At 38.7% G+C, this 21,035-nt stretch overlaps 1 protein-coding gene across 12 annotated transcripts in view; it reads right to left on the reverse strand.

Annotated features, from left to right (window-relative positions):
- Positions 1–21,035, reverse strand: part of CADPS2 (calcium dependent secretion activator 2) — a 584,066-nt gene that overhangs the window by 113,580 nt on the left and 449,451 nt on the right. For 10 of the 12 annotated variants that reach the window (XM_055590799.1, XM_055590798.1, XM_055590797.1 and 7 more), the window contains exons 16-17: positions 20,726–20,849; positions 18,627–18,647 (exon numbers count right to left, since the gene is read on the reverse strand). In XM_055590799.1, coding sequence (XP_055446774.1) covers positions 18,627–18,647; positions 20,726–20,849 — 145 coding nt within the window. The remainder of the gene's footprint in view (positions 1–18,626; positions 18,648–20,725; positions 20,850–21,035) is intronic. The other 2 variants (XM_055590800.1, XM_055590801.1) reach the window with 1 other exon arrangement.

Raw genomic sequence — 21,035 nt, forward strand, 5'->3', positions numbered from 1 at the left:
GTACAGCTAGGTCCTTGGGGGGTCCTACCCCTGGTCAGACCTCAATACTCATGGGCCTTTATATCTCAAGAGGGAAGGAGGGCAGGAGATCAAATACTTTCCCATTAAACAAAACAACTGCTCCTCCTCCCATCTGTCTGCCACTTTAGAGCTTATGACCACATGAGATGATTTGGGGGGAAATGCTCTCAACTTAGTGCCCTAGAGGGAAGAGAATACAACCGGCTGGAGAATCCCAGGGACGGGGGAGCCTGGTAGGCTGCCGTCCATGGGGTCACACAGAGTCGGACACGACTGAAGTGACTGAGCAGAGCAGAATCTAGGGGAGAGGTATTGCCCAAATCTGAACCCCACACTCCCAATCTGATCTATATCTGCTTAGGATACTACTCCCCCAAACTTGGCACTGTTAACTGTTGCAAAAGGATGGCTCATTACCGACTCTCTCTTGAACTGTCTTACTGCAACCTATTATGGTTCTATGAGTTCCAGACGGGCTTCCCTGGTGGCTCAGTAGTAAAGGACCTGCCTGCCAATATAGGAGATACGGGTTCAGTCCCTGGAAGATCCCCTGGAGGAGGAAATGACTACACTCCAGTATTCTTGCCTGGAGAATTCCATGGACAGAGGGGCCTGGTGGGCTACCTTCCATGGGGGTCACAACAACTCAGACAAGACCTAGCTAGCTACTGAGCATGTACGCACACACCCTAGGTGCCTAGACATAATACATAGCTCTAATCAATGAATTGGATGTCTTCAGTATAGGTCTATGATTCACAACTTCATCATGCACCAGAATCACCTGGAGGGCTTGTTGAAACACAGATTGATGACACCACCCCCAGAGTTTTAGATTAAGTAGCTCTCGAGTGGGGGTCAAATAATTCGCAGGTCCCAGGAGGTGCTGGTCTGGGGAATGCACTTTGACAACTATTAGTGTTTATGAAAAACAAAGATAACCTGTTGAAACTTCAAATTATTTCTTCCTTTACCTGCAGTTAAGCTACATGGTTACATAAATTTCATTTTAGAACAAAAAAATGACTTTATTCCGTAAAATCAGAACACACTATCCCTTTCTGTAATGTTATTCCAGATAGGATGAGGTATATTTTTGGACAATCCTTAGGTGAATGAAAATAATCTAGAATGCCTCCCTATAGCCATTTACAATCCCTGAAAATACCAATGCCACAGATGTTTGAAAACATTAGGTCTGTGGCTTCCTAATTCCAAGACTCCCTTTGGGGCCAACTTGTTTAATGACCCTGTCATTTAAAGCAACAGTTGCAGTTAATACCTCCTTGGAATTAATCATGCTAATGATATAGTGCTTTCCAATAATTGTCCTGTGGTCACAGATATATTAAATACTTTACCTGGACTGTCTTTCACATCAATAAATCCATTTTTAAGGAAATGGTTGGCTATAGAGCACAAGAGAATTGACACTGAACTATAGACAATGGCAGCCAAATTGGATCCAATTGAGCAACCTCCATAAGCCACAGCCAGTGATCTATGAGGGACAGGCCAGAAAAAGTCAGATATATTTGGAGGTAAATGTCAGTGACACTTGGTGAAACTTTCTTGAGGAGGAATATGGAGGTACTGTCTCCTCTGAAGATCTTTTTAAAAAAAAATTATCTTATTTTTTATTTATTTACTTAGCTGCTCTGGGTCTTAGCTGTGGCACACTGGGTCTTTGATCTTGGTTGCAGCATGCAGGATCTTTAGCTGTGACATGTGAACTCTGACTTGCTGCCTGTGGGATGCAGTTCCCGGACCAGGGATCAAACCCTGGCTCCCTGCACTGGAAGAATGGAGTCTTAGTCACCGAACTGCCAGGGAAATCCCTTTTCTTAAGATCTTAAAGTGAGGAATGTTGTGATGGAATTACAGATACAGGACTATTAAGATCCATACACAACCAGTTGAGTATTATTTAACATTTGTCACAGGCTTCTAATACGTGACTTTTAAGAGTGCAGAAACAGGGGAGTTGCCTGGTGGCCTACTGGTTTTGGGGTTTCACTGCTGTGGCCCCGATTCCATCTCTGGGCCAGGAACTGAGATCCCGCAAGCAGCAAAGTGGCCAAAAAAAAAAAAAAAAAAAAAAAGGCACGGAGAAACAGATACCCTCATTTGAGTTTTATTCAAGTTTAACTTAGTCCTTTTAGCTATTGAGACTCTGGCTTTCTTCAAATCTGTGAAACCAGAAGATCAAATATCTTAACCGAAATGAAAATTTGCAATGTTGCTGACTGCAGAGCCTATGAAGGCTTGAAAGAAAAGAGAAGAAAATTTTCTTGTGTGCGTATTTACTTTGGCCTGGTTAGCTCTCGCTAGAACTATGTGGCAGGATTCTAATGACAGCAGAATTTTTTTCCATTGGCAGTTCTGACAGCTAATAACTGTACAACAGGTGCTTTTCTAAAGACAAGTCTTCAGCCATGAAATTTATCTGTATCTTACATGCACACACATATCAATACATTCAGCAGCTGAAACTGAGAAATGGTCCCTTCCCTAGTTTTGTTTCTGCTTTATTGACTATGCCAAAGCCTTTGACTGTGTGGATCACAATAAACTGTGGAAAATTCTGAAAGAGATGGGAATACCAGACCACCTGATCTGCCTCTTGAGAAATTTGTATGCAGGTCAGGAAGCAACAGTTAGAACTGGACATGGAACAACAGACTGGTTCTAAATAGGAAAAGGAGTACGCCAAGGCTGTATATTGTCACCCCGTTTAACTTATATGCAGAGTACATCATGAGAAACGCTGGGCTGGATGAAGCACAAGCTGGAATCAAGATTGCCGGGAGAAATATCAATAACCTCAGATATGCAGATGACACCACCCTTATGGCAGAAAGTGAAGAGGAACTAAAAAGCCTCTTGATGAAAGTGAAAGTGGAGAGTGAAAAAGTTGGCTTAAAGCTCAGCATTCAGAAAAGGAAGATCATGGCATCTGGTCCCATCACTTCATGGGAAATAGATGGGGAAACAGTGGAAACAGTGTCAGACTTTATTTTTCTGGGCTCCAAAATCACTGCAGATGGTGACTGCAGCCATGAAATTAAAAGACGCTTACTCCTTGGAAGGAAAGTTATGACCAACCTAGATAGCATATTGAAAAGCAGAGACATTACTTTGCCAACAAAGGTCCGTCTAGTCAAGGCTATGGTTTTTCCTGTGGTCATGTATGGATGTGAGAGTTGGACTGTGAAGAAGGCTGAGCACAGAAGAATTGATGCCTTTGAACTGTGGTGTTGGAGAAGACTCTTGAGAGTCCCTTGGACTGCAAGGAGATCCAACCAGTCCATTCTGAAGGAGATCAGCCCTGGGATTTCTTTGGAAGGAATGATGCTAAAGCTGAAACTCCAGTACTTTGGCCACCTCATGCGAAGAGTTGACTCATTGGAAAAGACTCTGATGCTGGGAGGGATTGGGGGCAGGAGGAGAAGGGGACAACGGAGGATGAGATGGCTAGATGGCATTACTGACTCGATGGACGTGAGTCTCAGTGAACTCCGGGAGTTGGTAATGGGCAGGGAGGCCTGGCGTGCTGCGATTCATGGGGTCGCAAAGAGTTGGATACGACTGAGCGACTGATCTGATCTGATCTGGTTTTATTGCTCTTCACACACACACACACACATATGTATACACATATATATGTATGTGTATGTGTGTGTATGTGTACACACACACACACACACACACTACATACACACACACCATGGACTTCCCTTCCCTGATGGCTCACCAGATAAAGAATCCACTTGCAATGCAGGAGACAAAGGAGATGTGGATTTGATCCCTGGGTTGGGAAGATCCACTGGAGGAGGAAAATGTCAACCCACTCCTGTATTCTTGCCTGGAAAAATCCCATGGACAGAAGCCATGCGGGCTACAGTCTAAAGGGTCACAAAGAGTTGTACATGACTGAGCAAGTAAGCACACACATGTATATACCATATTTATTTCTCCTCAATATAACTCAGATTCAGAAACTGAAAACCATCAGAATAATCTCAATTATAGTAACTATCACACCAATACTAAATTATCATATAATTAAGGCCTGCTGCTGCTACTGCTGCTAAGTTGCTTCAGTTGTGTCCGATTCTGTGCGACCCCATAGATGGCAGCCCACCAGACTCCCCTGTCCCTGGGATTCTCCAGGCAAGAACACTGGAGTGGGTTGCCATTTCCTTCTCCAATGCATGAAAGTGAAAAGTCAAAGTGAAGTTGCTCAGTCGTGTCTGACCCTCAGTGACCCCATGGACTGCAGCCTTCCAGGCTCCTCCATCCGTGGGATTTTCCAATTAAGGCCTATAGCATCTTAAATTTCATGCCTAGTCCTTCCAGTCTTCTGATTGAAAGTGAAAGTGTTAAGTCACTCAGTTATGTCAGACTCTGAGACCCCATGGACTGTATCCTGCCAGGATCCTCTGTCCATGGAATTCTCCAGGCCAGAATATTGGAGAGGGTAGCCTTTCCTTCTCCAGGGGGTCTTCCCGACCCAGGGATCGAACCTGGGTCTCCTGCACTGAAGGCATATTCTTTACCATCTGTGCTACCAGGGAAGTCCCAAGAATAAAGGTAATCAGAAGCTATCTACCTAAAACAAACAGCCTTTCCATGGTCATTCATTACATTCCTACATAAGGGGAGTAACTGCATACCTCCGTACTCATCCTTCTCCTGGCCCTATACTCTTCTTTCCATTTTCTAGGAGAGTCTGCCTGTGAACAATGTGGGTTAGGTAGGCAGGATCCAGTGAGGCAATGGGGTGAAGATGGTTCGCTCAGCAATGAGCAAGGGCCAAGGAGAAAGGCATCTCAGAGGCTTGCCAGCTGGAAGACAAGCTGAAGGAGAAGAAATGAGAAGTTTTCTAGACACAGCAACCACAATTGAAGATTTGTAGCCTTGGATGCTAAGAAATTAGTGAAAAGATCCTTAAGATATGTTTTGTTTTGATGTTCACCATTTAAAAAAAAGTCTTTATTGACTGTTACAATATTGCTGTGCTTTATGTTTTGGGTTTCTGGCCACAAGCCATGTGAAATCTTAGCTCCTTATTCAGGGATTGAACCTGCACACCCTACTTTGGAAGGTGAAGTTTTAACCCTTGGACCACCAAGGAAGTCCCTAGTCAAAAGATTTTGATATCTGTCTGTATGTATGCATGTCTTTGTTTCCTTTGACACATAATCAAGATCTGTTAGGGCAGCCAGCCCATGCATTAGTGGTGATAATGTATCTGAAGCCATGATTTGGAAAAAGTCTAGTTGGGCAAGTCTATAGATCAACTGAAGACAGTACGGTTGGGCTTGGTGACCTCCTGAGCACGTCTACGGTTGCTTGCAACCTCCTGGGTCTGCCTGCCACCGTGAATGTGTGTGTACACTGATGTCTTAGGGATATTTTATAGGTTTCCCTTTTGAAAAAAAAAATCCAGAAATACAAATTCTTTGATTAGGTCTTTTAAATTGAGTGCTTGAAGCTATATGGCCACTTTGCTATGGGCTACAAGATATCTCCCTAATTTCCCAAACTAGTTATCTGTCTAAGGCTTTCAGCACTCACACACCCTGTTGAGAAATAAAGAGATGAAATCTGTCAGTTTGCATTACTCTGGTTTTGTCCAAGTGGAAAGACTTTTTAGTGCATCTAAACTACTCGGATTAACAAGGTGCCACAGGCGCCACACTGCTGCCTGTCACTTGGTTTGCCTGTTGACATGTGTTAGTAAATAAATAAGAGGGTCATCAATCAGCTGGTTTCAAAACCTGGACTTAGAGAATGATACATTTGACAGAATTGCTCAGGAAAGCTAGTTATTTCAAGACTACATTTATCTGTGAGCCACATTCGATACAAAAATAAAAAAAAAACACAAAACAATACACGACACACTGTCAAGTGAGCTGAATAAACTGACATCCTTTCTGAGACCTTCTAGGTAACAGGTGTTGAACACTTGTAATGAGATTTCCATGCATCTTCAGAGGAAGGGGATAAGATTCTAGCAAGAGCTGTTCAGAGTGTTACGGAGCACGGCCAAGGGAATAGTTCTCAGGGAGGAACGCTCTGAAGGAGACATTACATAAACGTTTTGTTTTCTCAGCAGGTGCTTATGTTCTAAGAATTTTTACAGAAGGCAAATATTCACCCAAGAAAAGCTTTTGGAAGGCTGTAACTTTTCCAGATTCTAAGGAATCTGGGGTATATTTAATTAAGTACTCCCAATGCCTTATCTTGGGCATTTACCTCATATTATTTTACAAATCTTCCTTTGAAATGTTGAGAGTCAATATGGTTCATGGAGCACTCAATGTAGCTTTTCAGAGTGTGTGAAGAATTTTTTTTTTCAAGCATAAATGGTTGATTAACAATTCTGCAGAGAAAAATGAAGTTACTAAACTGGAAATTTGGAAAACCGAGGAAGTGAAAATATAAAAATGTTGTCTGATGATAGTTAACAATAAAAAGAATTGAAGCATTTATAATAGTGGATGTTTTCTGTAATACTCTGATGTCTTAAATCTGTCTGGAGACCATGTTTTTTCTTAGAGACAGATTCAGTTTCTCTTAATCCATTTAGCTGCTGCTGCTGTTGTCTTTTTAACATTCCTGGAACAGCCTATCCTTCCAAAGTGATTTGTGGTCCCACTGTATTCTGGATGAAGCACATCAATCTCCCATTTATACACGCCTCTGTCTCTACATTCCTGTTCTGAGTATCTGGTTGATCCTGGGTTTTGGGGATTGTTTTATAAATTGTCTCAGTATGTGGCAAGGCAAGTGTCTATACTGTTTTGCTTTCACCTTAAGTTAATAAAGTTTTCCTGTACCCTGTATTCTTTTATTTACATTTTGAAGTAACTTTTATCAGTTTTCCCTAATATCCTGGAATTCTGATGGATGTTGCTGTGAAATTATAGATTAACTTGGGGGGCGAGTTTATATATTATTAAGTCATCTCTCTTAAGGACTTAGATTACTCGCTGTGACCTTTATTTAAATTTCAAAGTTTTCTTTATAGAAGTCTAGAAGTTCTGTATAGTCTGGCTGGATATCTTCGAGTTTGGTGGTTACTGTGAAAGGTACCTTATCTATCCATCTATCTACCTAGTAGAATGATGGTGCAAAGTAGTATTTCTGAGCATGGTCCATGAACCACTGTGGATCCCCAACACCTTTTGGGGGCCTGCATAGTCAAGAGTACTTTCATAATAAGATGTTTTGCCTTTAAATTCTGTTGACATTTAGACTAATGGTGCAAAAGCAGTAGTAGCTAAAACTTGTTACCTCACCATGAATCAAGGCTTAAGGTGCTCAATTATACTTCTCATGTATTCTTTATCCCTGTGTATTCAAGAAAAAAATGCTGGTTTTACACAGGAATGTCTGATGGGAGAGTAAACATGATTAATTTTATTGAATTTCTACCCTTGAGTATACCTTTAAAAAAAGATCATCTGTGACAAAATGAGAAATTTGTGTAAAGTGCTTTTGTAGACTGAAGCACAGTGACTGTCTTAGGGAAAAGTGTTTGGACTGTTTCAGTCCAAGGCTGAGCTAACTGCATTTTATTCTTTCACAGAGAACCATTTTTAGTTGAGAACTACTGACAAAGTTATGGTTATTCAGACTTGGAAATCTGGCAGATGTTTTCTGAAAAATGAAGAAAACCTGTCACTTTAAGGAAACGAAAGATAGCATTTGATACCAGTGATAAAATGGAAGCTTTCAAGTAAGGGCAGAATTTTAGAAAACATATCTGTCATGAGCTTGATAGCTTCCCAACACTTTTAGGCTTTTTTGATAAGTCAGGGGTGATACTGACAAGGGTGATTTTTTCAGTATTACATAATATTTGTTAATATTAAAAAGATCACAAGTCACTGCATATTTTTCAAGTGATCAATACTTGGTGTTAAAAATTACACAAGGTGAAAGATGTATTCAAAATACACGATAAATCAATGGAACTTAATGAAACATCAGGAAAAGTTTACTGATTTGCTTTCAGATTCCATATTTCAATTAACCTATAATAAACTTCCACTTGCTGAGAAAAAAACTCATATGAAAAGTTTACTAACATTTTTCAACTACAGTAAGTTTGAACACAGATTTTTTTTCCTGTCTTAACCAAAAAGAACACATTGCAATAGACTGAATGCAGAAGTATGTATGAGAATCTAGATGTTTTCAGTTAGGCAAGCAATTAAAAGAGATGTACAAAGAGGTAAGACACTGTTACACTTCTCACAACATAGTTTTTTGTTCATTTTGGACATTTTTTCTTTTCATAAAAATATTTTACGTTAACAAGTAATGGGTTTATGTTTATTTTAAAACATTTTATACGTTTGTTTTATATGTTTGTTTTGCATTAATTTTTAAGAGTATGCTGCTGCTACTGCTATGTCGTTTCAGTTGTGTCTGACTCTGTGCGACCCCATAGACGGCAGCCCACCAGGCTCCCCTGTCCCTGGGATTCTCCAGGCAAGAACACTGGAGAGGGTTGCAATTTCCTTCTCCAATGCAGGAAAGTGAAAAGTGAAAGTGAAGTCACTCAGTCGTGTCCGACTCTGTGCGACCCCATGGACTGCAGCCTACCAGGCTCCTCCATCCATGGGATTTTCCAGGCGAGTACTGGAGTGGGGTGTTTAAGAGGATAATAGGTCCAAAATTATAAAGTTTGAGGATCACTGGTGTAGAGAAAGGCAATTGATTTTAACAGGCTGACTTTATAACCTTGATGAACTCTAGTATATAATAAGTTCTATTTAGATCCTGTAGAATATTCTAGGGAAGATGATCATTTGCAAACAATGGTGGTTTTATCTCCTCTCTTTCCATTCTTTTGATTTACTTTTTTTCATTCCTCTTAGGTAGAGAGTCTGAGACTCAGTATTATGAAAAATTATCTCCTCTCTTTCCATTCTTTTGATTTACTTTTTTTCATTCCTCTTAGGTAGAGAGTCTGAGACTCAGTATTATGAAAAATTATAATGTATATATTTGTCTTATTTCTAATCCTAGAGAATGACTTTAAATTTTCTTCATTAAATATCCACTGTAGGTATTTTTCTATATGAATTTTACAAAGCTAAGGAATTCTTTCTAAGCTAATGGTCTAATCTTTTTAATGCCTAAGTGTTGAACTGTTTCACCCTTTTAAAAATATCTATTGAGGTCATATGATCTTTTTTTAGTTTTTGATGTTGAATCACTTTTATATATTTGAAACAAATCTCACTGATCATGATATGTTATTTTCCAAATATACTGTTGGATTCGTGAGCTAATATATCTAGGCATTTTATATATATATGCTTATAACAAAAAGGACCTATAATAATTCTCTCTTGTTCTATTGTCATTATCAGGCTTGGGAATCAAGATTATGCTTGTTTTATGAAGTGAACTTCCCTCATTTCCCATTTTATTGAACTTATTTTGGATAGGAATTATTTGTTCCTTAAAAGTTTGGTAGAATTTACCTCTAGAGATGGGGGAGCCTGGTGGGCTGCCATCTCTGGGGTCGCACCGAGTCGGACACGACTGAAGTGACTTAGCAGTAGCAGCAGTTGTTCTTAAGGATTTGGGGATGGGAGATTTTTGACAACTACTTCATTTTCTTTAAAACTTATGGCCATTTAAACTTTGTTTCTTGGGCTGATTTTACCAATATACAGCTTTTTGAGAAATGTATCAATTTCTGACTTTCAATTTTTGTGTTTGTTCACAATACTTTTCGAGTATTTTTTCTGTCATGTATCTCTAGTTCATTTTTATTTTCGTACTGTATTTATACGCATTTTTTCCTAAGTAGTCAGATAGAAGTCTATTTTACTATTTCTATTCTTTATAACACTTATATTTTTCTTTTGTATTGTCTACTTATTTCTCCTTTCTTGCTGCCCTCCTTCTAATCACCTAGGTCACTAGCAAGTTTTTCAGCTATATTCATCCTATATCCTGTTTTTCTTACAACCATATTATTTCATACCCAATATTTCCACTCAGTTTTTCACGACTGCTAGTCGCTGCATCATATTGCTAAGCATCTTCCTGTATTGCTTTGAGAATATTATACTCAGTTTAAATTCTTCCTCCACCAGTTCCAGATAATACATATTACTTATTGTCTTTACTAAGAGCTGCACTCCTTAGGGGTCTAGTAATTTTGGATTGAGAGCTCAAGATCATTTGGAAGTACAGAGAATGGGGTGATGGGTGGGCCTGTGCCCTTTGCAGGGACTTTGAAAGATGAGAATCTTAGTCTTTGGAGTAGAGAGTCTCAGGCAACACAGAACCAATACTGATAGATTCCCTTTCATACTAATCCATCAGGCAACTCCTATGGATAGGGATTCACCATTGATTTGTTAGATTTAAAGCAACAGCACTTGGTTAAAAGTCTCCTTACCTTTAGTTCACCAGGCTAGCAGGTTGGGATGCAGAAGAGTAAAGGGATGAGTGGGGGTGGCTCAGCTCTTTCCTGTTTTCATCAAGCTCTCACTGAATCACAGCTGAGCCCCTGTTCTGATAATACCACAGATCTTGGCCCCCTGACCTACTGCTACCAATCCCAATGACTAGAGGTAAGGCATTGGATGTCTCAAGGCAATGTGGTGGGAGGCAGGAGCAGAATTTAAAAGTTTCCCTCCCTCCCTCTCTCCTTCTGACCAGCCATACACCAGACTAGGGTAACTAACTCCCCACCAGACTGGTGAGACTGCAAGGCAATCTTCTTTGGGCCAAGTAGAGTGAAACTTCTTTGGGCAAAGTGGAACGAAAGTGAGTGAAACGAAGGTGAGATTATACCCTGCTCTTTGGATGGCAGCTGAAAGGAGGCAGAACTCAAGATAAGGTATTTTTTAGGGAGATACCAATGTTATAAAAGGAAGGTAAATAATGTAAAAGAATACAGAGGTACAAGTCACAGGAAAAAGAAGGGATATATGATGGAACAAAATACCTCCAGAAAGGGGTAGGTAGAAATGGGGTCAACATCACAGGTGGATGAGTTGGCCTTGAAGAGAAGATAACTCATCTCATCCCCTGATGATGCAGAAGAGAAGAGACAAGTGGGTGTGAGTAACAGGAAGTTTGCAGCTACAGAGCTAGAAAGCTGAGGCTTACTATGCCCTTTATAAGACTAAAAGGTATTGACTGCCCTTAAAAAATCTTAAATTTAGGTGTCATTGAGACTTAGGGTCATGTTCCTATGATAGCCTAATCCGGAAAGAGAACATTTTTCATGATTGACTCAGGTTTTCATACTTTTATATATGGAATACACTATGACTGTCTCTGAAACTGTCCTTATCTATTGCAATTCACACTTAGAATAAAATGATAACTGAAAAAGAGATGGATGACACATTGACAAAGAGACGGATGATCAAGGAAAAGTTCTGTTCACTTAGGTCACAAAAGACTTTATGGCATGACAAGTCATTCAGCACTGGCAATATTAACCCCAATATAAAGGCCAGAAGCCAAAAGCAGAGGGTAGCATGACAGTGCAGCCAACAGTTGCTTTAGATGGAGCAAAACATACTAATGCTTTCCCAGAACTAAAACGAAGGTCAATCAGAAAGGACATTAGAGGAATGCAGACCCAGGACTAATTTTAGAGGAGACAGGGCTAAGTGTCCTGAAATGTCTCCATGATGGACCTAGAGATTGTCATGCTGAGTGAAGGAAGTCAGACAGAGAAAGAGAAATATCATATGACATCCCTTCTATTTAGAATCGAAAAAGAAATGATACAATGAACTTATTTACAAAACAAAAACAGACTCACAGACTTAGGGAACAAACTTATGGGTGCCAGGGGGAAGAATGGGGAAAAGAGACAGTTGGGGCATTTGGGATGGACATGTACACACTGCTATATTCAAAAAAGATAACCAACAAGGACCTACTGTATAGCACAGAGAACTCTGCTCAATGTTACATGGCAGCCTGAATGGGAGGGGAGTTTGGGGGAGAATGGACATATGTATGTGTATGGCTGAGACCCTTTGCTGTCCTCCTGAAACTATTACAACATTGCTAACTAGCTGTTCAGTTCAGTCGCTCAGTTGTGTCCGACTCTTTGCAACCCCATGGACTGCAGCACACCAGTCGTCTCTGTCCATCACCAAATCCCAGAGTTTACTCAAACTCATGTCCATTGAGTCGGTGATGCCATCCAACCATCTCATCCTCTGTCCTCCCCTTCTCCTCCCGCCTTCAATCATTCCCAGCATCTTTTCAAATGAGTCAGTTCTTCGCATCAGGTGGCCAAAGTATTGGAGTTTCAGCTTCAGTATTCCAATATAAAATAAAAAGTTGAAAAGAAATGTCTCCATGCTTTGTCAGAACCCTTGTCCTTTGGTAACTAAAGCTGTGGATAAACAGTGGGTGCAGAGGTCCCAGGCGTGTTGAAAGCACTGCCACCATGCTGCCACTGGCATACAGGGGTGCACCTCAGGTCTTCATTTGACTTTTCACTTAGTTGGTTAGTGACCTGAGTGTACAGAGAGCTAATGAACCACTGTACCACACACTTGTACTCTGTCCTAAGCTGACGGAAGATACACACAGAACATTAAAGCTCTGTTGGACGTAAGCAAATCATGCCTTTGCTTGCCTCTTCTAGTCAATAATCCCTGCAATCCTGCCTGTTATGTTCCCAAACTGGCTTTGGATATATGGAACGAATCTGCCAACTTTGTCATCAGTTGGCTAACTGACATGAACACAAATTTTATATTGCTTATCTTGAGTGCCTAGTGAGTTGGTGCGAGAGAAAAGTTGGGGCAAATAAACATACTAGAAATCCTCATTTATTCCAGATCAGATGTGGAAATAGTCAAAATGAATTTATATTATTTGCATAATGCTTAAAAAAGAATATGGTCTTAATACCTTCTGTACATGCATCATATAGAATAAGGCTAATGGTGTGGCAAGGAGGTATGAAAGACATCAATATATTGACAAGAACATGCTGATAAAAATAGTTTAAAATTAACATTTCAATTGTATCATCCTAGCTGATAGAATCAAAGTAATTTACAGCTATCAGAAAACAATTATCTTCATAGGTAATTTAAATATTTTATTGACCACCTGAAAAATTCTCACAGCTTTTCCTTATATATAGTGCAAAAATGAATTTTAATTTGATCCCTATCTAGATAATCAGCGATACTAAATCAGGGTAGCTCAAAAAAAAAAAAAACCTTTACAGATTTATATGATTTTCTCAAATATTTTAAAGAAAATGACAACAGGTCATTCTGTTTTAGAGTTAGAAATTGTATCTATCAATTTGTCCCTAAACCATCAGTTGAAATCATCAGAAGTAGAAATGGTCACTGAGGGTTTTACTTTCAGGCCAAGATGCCAGAGTCTAAGTCACATTGTCCTAAAAGGCTGGACAGAAATTCTTCAATTCTTTAATTTTATTATTTTCAAGGCAAGGAATTTGGGCTTCCCTGGTGGCTAAGATGGTAAAAAAAATCTGCCTGCATGCAGGAAACCCAGATTCAATTCCTGGGTCAGGAAGATCCCCGGGAGAAGGGGGTAGCAACCCATTCCAGTATTCTTGCCTGTAGAATTTCATGGGCAGAGAAGACTGGCAGGCTACAGTCGATGGGATTGCAAAGGGTCAGACATGGCTGAGCAACTAATTGCATTTCTGCTTGTTTCTTTTAGTACACAAATTACCTCTTGAAAAGTGTTGTCAGGGTTTATGGGAATGCAAGATTTCAGGTCTATTACTTAGACATTCTAGCCTGAATTCATGGTAACACATAATCCTTCAAAAATTTTAAAATCAAATTTGTAAGGAAACTCAAAAAACTTTGATGATAGTAAACTGTTATGTTATCCTGGAAATAGTAGAAAGAAACTATTCATTAACAAAAAAATTTTCATCAACTCTGCAGTTTATATACCTACTTCTGTACACACATGTCCTTAAGTAGAATGTGCGTGCGTCCTAAGTTGCTTCAGTTGTGTCTGACTCTTTGTGACACCATGGACTCCTCTGTCCAGGAGATTCTCTGTCCATGGGATTCTCCAGGCAAGAATACTGGAGTGGGTTGCCATGCCCTCCTCCAGGGGATCTTCCACAACTAGTGATCAAACCTGCATCTCCAGGGGCTCCTGCACTGCAGGCAGATTCTTTACTGATTTCATATATTTATTATTTACCGTTCCACTTTGACAATGAAGTGCTAAATTAAAATGCCACCCAGATGGCAAACACATCCTAATGACGTAAGGAGAGCTGCAGTGCAACTTCCCCACTCAAAGAAAGCAAGCAGCCCTCTGGGAAAGCATGTCTCTCCTGTTCAACTGAGACCTTGAAAATGAGAGCACTAGGGGGTTAGAGCCGGGAACCTGGCAACAAGGGCCCAGACAGATCCTCACTGCACAAAGCCTCTGCGTGTTCATTCCATGCTACCTTCTGTTCAGGGCACCTCCACGTATTGAGATTTACAAGGAGCTTAGGTACCAAACTGATGTAAAACATCTCAGGTCAAGGCAAGCTCTAAGAAGAGGTCTTCCTCCTCTTTTATTGTAACTCACAAAATGTTATGTAGTTTTTAGGAGAAAGCAGAGATGGTTATTAGACATTTTATAGTTGTTTCTGTCCATTAAAAAAATTCCTTGAATTAAAGAACAAATGGATTCTTCTTTAAAAATAACTAATTTGCATCAATAAGGCATGGGATTAGAAAAACACACACACAATTAGAAACCTAGTTTCAGTATCATTTTCAACCTTGGATTATCAATAAAAATGATCCTCCTATTATACAAAAAGTTAGGGGTAAAATTAACCAAAGAGGAAACTAGCTGATTTGGTAACAGTGTAAATCTCAAACAACAACAACAAAAAATTGCTTTCTAGAAATTTCAAGTTCTTCAAATGAATTACAAATGTGTTCTCATAAAACTCATATAAGTAATTTCCAAGAAGGAAAGAAGGCATTTAGAGAGGGCTCATCTGTTTTATTTCATCTAATATAAAGTTGTAAAATTCCTTTTTCTCTTCAAATCTGTGCTGCCAATGGAAAATTTGAAGAATTCCCAAGAATGAAATTCTGAGTCAAACACTGAACATCATTCTAAATTATAGAAACAACTACTGAAACAGGTTAGATTACTAGCTGTAATTAATACAATTGCTGTCTGTAACTTCTGGCTTGTGTGATCCAAAGCCTCTTCACCACGCCTCCCCCAACCTCCACCCTAATAAAGGGCATGAAATTCTGGTTTAATTTTTCCAAATCTAATACAGTTATGTAAAGTTTAAAAATAAAATAAAATTAAAAAAAAAATAATTTTTCCAATCTTGTTATTTTAAATCACTAGTTCGTTTTTGCTCTATACTGTTAACTATTCAGGGGTTGGTTTGAATGACCTTTTGTAAGCCAGCTTGCTAGTTTACAGATATTCTCTCTACTGTAGAGTCTGATCACTGTGCCATAAACTCAATCATTTATTCAATAAAGTTTATATCGAGTAACAACGCACCAGGCATTTTCAGCACTAGAGATACAGCAGTTTTGAAATACACAAGCCCTGCCCTTGAAGGGGAGGGGCTAACATTCTGGGACAATAGCTGGATGAAATAACTCTCTTCCGTGTTAGATCATATGGGTTATAAAGAAAAATAGGGGAGAATCATTCGGGGTTGTAGAGAAGTGGCACATTTTAATTACATTCAACATTTGACACTTTAGAAGTGTCAGGGAAAATAAAGATTTAGTTTCTGGAGTCCTCTTAGCCTTCCACCAGAGACCTGTGCTGTCCAGTTCGGCAGCCACTGGTCACTGTGATATGGATGAGTAGCTACTTCTCACGGAGGTGTGCTGGCAGAGGAAAAGACCCACTGGATTTCAAAAACATCATAGGAAAAAAAGAATGTAAAATATTGTAATAACTGTGTATACTGAATATATTTTTTGTACGGTAGTATTTGGATATATTGGGTTAATAACCTATAATCTTAAAATTAATTTCACTGCTTTTTTAAATACCTCTTAAAAACAACTACCAAAGAATTTTAAGTTACAAATATGGCTTTCATTGTATGTCTATGGGAAGCAATGTTCCATTTCATATGTCCATTTTAACCACGTGCAAAATGGAGAGGAAGGAAGATGCAGGGAAAATATGAAAACAGCTTAATAGGTAGACAGTGGGTTCTAATCTTCCACTTACTAGCTATGTGACCAGAGACCAGCTCGTAGATAATTACCCCTCTGCTTCTGTTTTCTAAAAGGTAATAAAAGTAATATTTAAAATAAAAGTAATATTTACTGTAAAGAGAGGTTGTAAAGGATAAATGGATCCATGTAAAGTGCTTAGAATAGTGCCTAGCATGTAACTGTTTCCTCTTATTAAATATTATTTTTGGAAAAAGTGATTGTACAAATAACCCTTGGCTTTTGTGATGCATGTGAGTGGTTTCTCAGAAAATGTCATGACTTTGGATCAGACAGCCCTGGAGGCAGGGAAGCCAGAGGAAGAGCATGGAGGGGGCTATGGTGACTGAGGAACATGGGTGCAAATCTCAGGTCTGCTGAATTTTAATCGCAGCATGACCTCATGCAAGTTGCTGACTTCTTCTAAAGTCTCAGTTGCCTCATCTGTAAAATATTTATTTTGAAGAGCAGTTTAAGAAACTATTGAAGCAGTATAAATGAAAAACCCCTGGGGCAACAGGCAGGTCAATAGACGACAAAATGATGACAAACCCTGGATGAATTTTATTCTTTGCGTCGTACAAACTAACTAAGGATAATGATTATAATGCTCAAGAGAGTACTATTTCAAAGTTTTATCAAGCTTTTAAGCTCCTCCACATGCAACTGATACTCTCATTTTTACTCACTGTTAAAAGTACCTCCAAGAACATTTACTAAGCAACCCTGTTAACTTGCAACCCAATGAAACTAGAAGAATATAACTACATTTCTTAAAAACCTCTCTTTTGTTACTTCAGAACAGTTTTTCATGGAGGGTAACTTTCTCTTCCATTCACTTAAACTACTGAGACTATACCGATTTTTTTTTCTCTTTTCTAAGCAAGCATTTAAGTTTTAAAAAGTCTTTTTCCCAGAGTCTGCAGCCTAGACAGCTGAGAAATGGCAGGGATGTTAAACACAAGTGAAGGGAAGACTGACTTTTATCTGGTGGAAGTGAGTGCACAGGGGACAGCAAGTTTCACAAGTAGGGCAACTGCCTCTGCTCCATTCTTACCAAGGCGAACTGTGACCCCGTCTCATTTCACGGGGGCCGAAGCGTAGCCACTGTAGGTTGGGGATCAGGATACCTGACTCTAGTCCCAGCTGGCTGACTTGTTTACTCTATGGCAAATGGGAAAACCACTGACAACCCTGGAGTTCTTGTCTGCAAACTACGTAAAAACTATTTTCAACAGAAATGTGGGGGATAAAATGCTCTCAAAGGTTTTGAAAAAGTTTGTTAAAGAGCATGGGACTGTGGCTCTCACAATGGGCTGTCATGAGAAGGGAGGAGAGTCTCACATTCTTTTCCGAATTCATTTTTTTCTAAAGTGCACTTCAGCGATCATTGTAGGTGTGTTCTTTCCCCTTTTCTTCACTCTGAGTGTTTTGTTCCTGACACTTTCTGAGGTCAAATACTGGAAGAGAATTGAAGGTAGGAAAAAACAAAAATGAAATAGTGTCCTGAATGGAAAACTTCAGTTAAAAACAACCCAAGTAAACTTGTCTATAAGACCGCATGCAAAATTTGACTAAGATGAGAAAACTAGCATTAGAAAGGTCCATCACTTGTCTCAAGCACCTTTGTTTTCAGGTGGAACTAACTAATGGCCCATTTGTCTCTCTCCAAGTAGTGAGTATCTACTTTGTGTCATGGGCACAGTACTGGGTGTAGGAGACAAAACAGTGAACAATTTCAGTAGAGACATTGCCTGCAAGAATCTGAAGCAGAGATGGATGGGATGAACTCACAATGGCCCCTAATTAAATTAATTACAATGGGAAAAAGTGGTATGCACACACACAAAAGTAACAAAACCTTTAAAAAACCATAGAGACCTGGAGAAGAACTCTTTCCCAGCAATTTCTTGAGAATGGAGTTTTATAACCTCTGCTATGATGAACAACTTGTGAAGGTAAGAGCAGCTTACTTTTTATTTAACAGTATTATATGTTTTTAATCTCAGGTTATCTTCCGGGAATGATGAAAGGAAGATGGTCCTTTTTTCTAGTTGTAAGAGTCCTTCACATATTGGCGACAGCTCCAAATAAGATTAGTGTACATGCTTAAAACCTGATGCATAACATTAACACAGCCTAACATGTATTGCTTTGAACTCATATCAAAAAATATTACTGAACTTTTGCAGAGATAAATGGCCTGTATTTTCCCTACAAAGCATTAGCAATAGCTCCAACAAAAGTCAAAATCTTTTCGGTATCTTATTCAAAGTGATCAAACAAGACCCCTGAAAGGGAAAGAGCTATTCATCCATATCAAAACACAACACCACCAAGTTAGAAATAACGGCACATGCATGCACAAACATTTATTACCTGTTTCCTTTTCTGCTGGGCCTAAAACATAAGAGAAGAAAATTAAGGAGAAAAGCAAAGTCTATCCATGTCACTCACTTGCATAATGTAAAAGCAAAGAAATCAGCCCACTTCCAATTTCTAACTTAAAGTTGAGTTTGTTCTTGGTCTGATCCTAAGTATGAAGCAAAACTCTATTTTTGAAGATACAAAAAAAGAGGGGAAAGGGAGAAAATGAAAAGCATAAAAGTTTTCCTTTTCTAATAAGCATGCATTTTTTTTTGAAAAGAGACTGCTCAGCAGTCCTACCTGACAAGATTTCTAAGATCCCTTTTCTAGAATGTTCTGAGAGGGATGACTCCAGAAAGGAACAGGTGGGAGAATTCCCTGCTCCCACCCCACTGGACCCTATTTTAGGCTGTCCTCTAACACAGACTTGTTTTTGTTTGTGATTCAGAATAACCATTTCGTTCTGATCACATTGTTAATGTGTTTATTTAGCTGATTAATGAAAGAAGCCCATGGTTCTGCATAAATAAAAGAAAGTTTTTCATTTGTCCATATTAAAATGGACTCTACAACTAGAAAATAAATACAGAAATAAAATTAAAATTATATGGCATATTTTTTCAATATTGTTGGATAAGGTAATGGTCAAAAATATTAACTAAAATAGTTAAGACCAATGTTGGATAAGATAATGGTCAAAAATATTAACTAAAATAGTAAAAACCAAAAGGATTCTCAAAGTTTTTTTGTACAGGGTTCATAATATTTGGATAAAACAATACTGTGTTTGCTTAGGTTATCCACAAGTTTTTTCTCTTTGCCAAACTTGAAAGTTTTAGTATCTCTATTTTTATATAAATTCTTTCAATCCATGTTCACAAAACCCAAAATATTCCCAAAACATGAAAATTGTTTGGATGAGTATTGAAAATGTGAAAACCAATCTGTTTCTACTTTCCCCAAATGATCTAATATTCATCGCTTTTGCTTTAACACAACATGATATCATAATTAATGATGTTAAACTCGTAACTAAGGAGGTCTCATGTTGTTACTCTCGTGATATAATATTGGTTGCTATAGTGATGGGATGGCTTTTTTGTTAATCACTCAGGAGGTTGGTTATCACGTGCTCGTTAGAAAGCCTGATCAGGTTTGGAGAGAAAAAAGGATATAACACAGCCAATTATAATAATCTATTTCACCGTCCCAATTTTGATGAATCTATCATAATATCAACTAATAAACTTATAATTCATTAAGTACACTTTTATATTAGAAGTCATTAAATTTTTTTCTAATGGACAATTATTTTTTATTTTTAGAGATAACTATTTAACACCATAAACTTTTTCTTCCCTAAGTTAAAGCTACATGTATTACACAAGCTAGTTTTATGATAATTAGAGAATCTGAGGTCATTTCTATTGCTTTTAATTATATCAGTCAAAGGACGGTTAGATAAGAGCTGATTGTGTGACTTCGCCACAAATTTCAATCTATGTATTTCTAAGCATCTTAAACCTTAATGAAGAAAATGAATAATTATCCTTAATGAATAAAACCTGAAGAAAGAGAAAAAATGCACAATCCTCTCAAGAGATCTAATCTTTCAAATGCATCAGTATATTGTAAGCAATTAAAAGTTGCAAGAACATTCTATCAGTTTGTTTCAGCCCTCACCATAATCAACAAGTTTCCTCTTTTCTCTGAGAGATGCTGCAGAAGCGAAAATGAAATTATGTAACACTATACTGTTACAGACCAAGAATGAATACACTGCCCATCCTTTAAATGTTAGACATACTCACTGTAATGTCAAAAAATACAACCCATGAAAACACGTTTTGGTTTCTTCAAAACTCAAAATAAGAACAAAGGACAACTTAAGCACGAATCCCGGGTCTTTCATTCAAGCAGAGTCCCAGGAGGCATATTAAAGCAATGAATAGGAAAAAGCTCTTCAGTTCACCAGCTGAGATTTTAATGAGACATTTCCCTTTGCCATGGCACAGGTTTGTTCAGGGAAGGAAAGGACTTCTCACAGAAAATGCGGTTAATAGGCATTGTTGGCTCTCACGGCCACTTCAGCAATTGCTCACTGCACTGACCTTCTATTTTGGCGTATTCTGTGAGTCTCGTGTAATTGATCAAGGCAGCTTTCTCAAGACATTTTCTGACCACTTTTTTCACTTCTTCTGCTGGTATGGGAGTGGCAATATCTTTCATTAAAACCTAGAGAGAGAAAGAGAAAGACAGAGACTGTATAGAATATGAAAAGCAAGTACACAAATTGTCCTAAACGTTATTAGTAGGAAGGGGTCCTAGGTAACCTCGGGGGAGGCAATGAGTAGGCACTTCACAACTGCGCAGTAACCTCTCAGTCTTGGCTCCTCCTGTCTAAGCCTCATGTAAGGACAT

This window comes from Bubalus kerabau, chromosome 8, assembly GCF_029407905.1.
Source record: "Bubalus kerabau isolate K-KA32 ecotype Philippines breed swamp buffalo chromosome 8, PCC_UOA_SB_1v2, whole genome shotgun sequence".
Taxonomy (NCBI): Eukaryota; Metazoa; Chordata; class Mammalia; order Artiodactyla; family Bovidae; genus Bubalus; species Bubalus kerabau.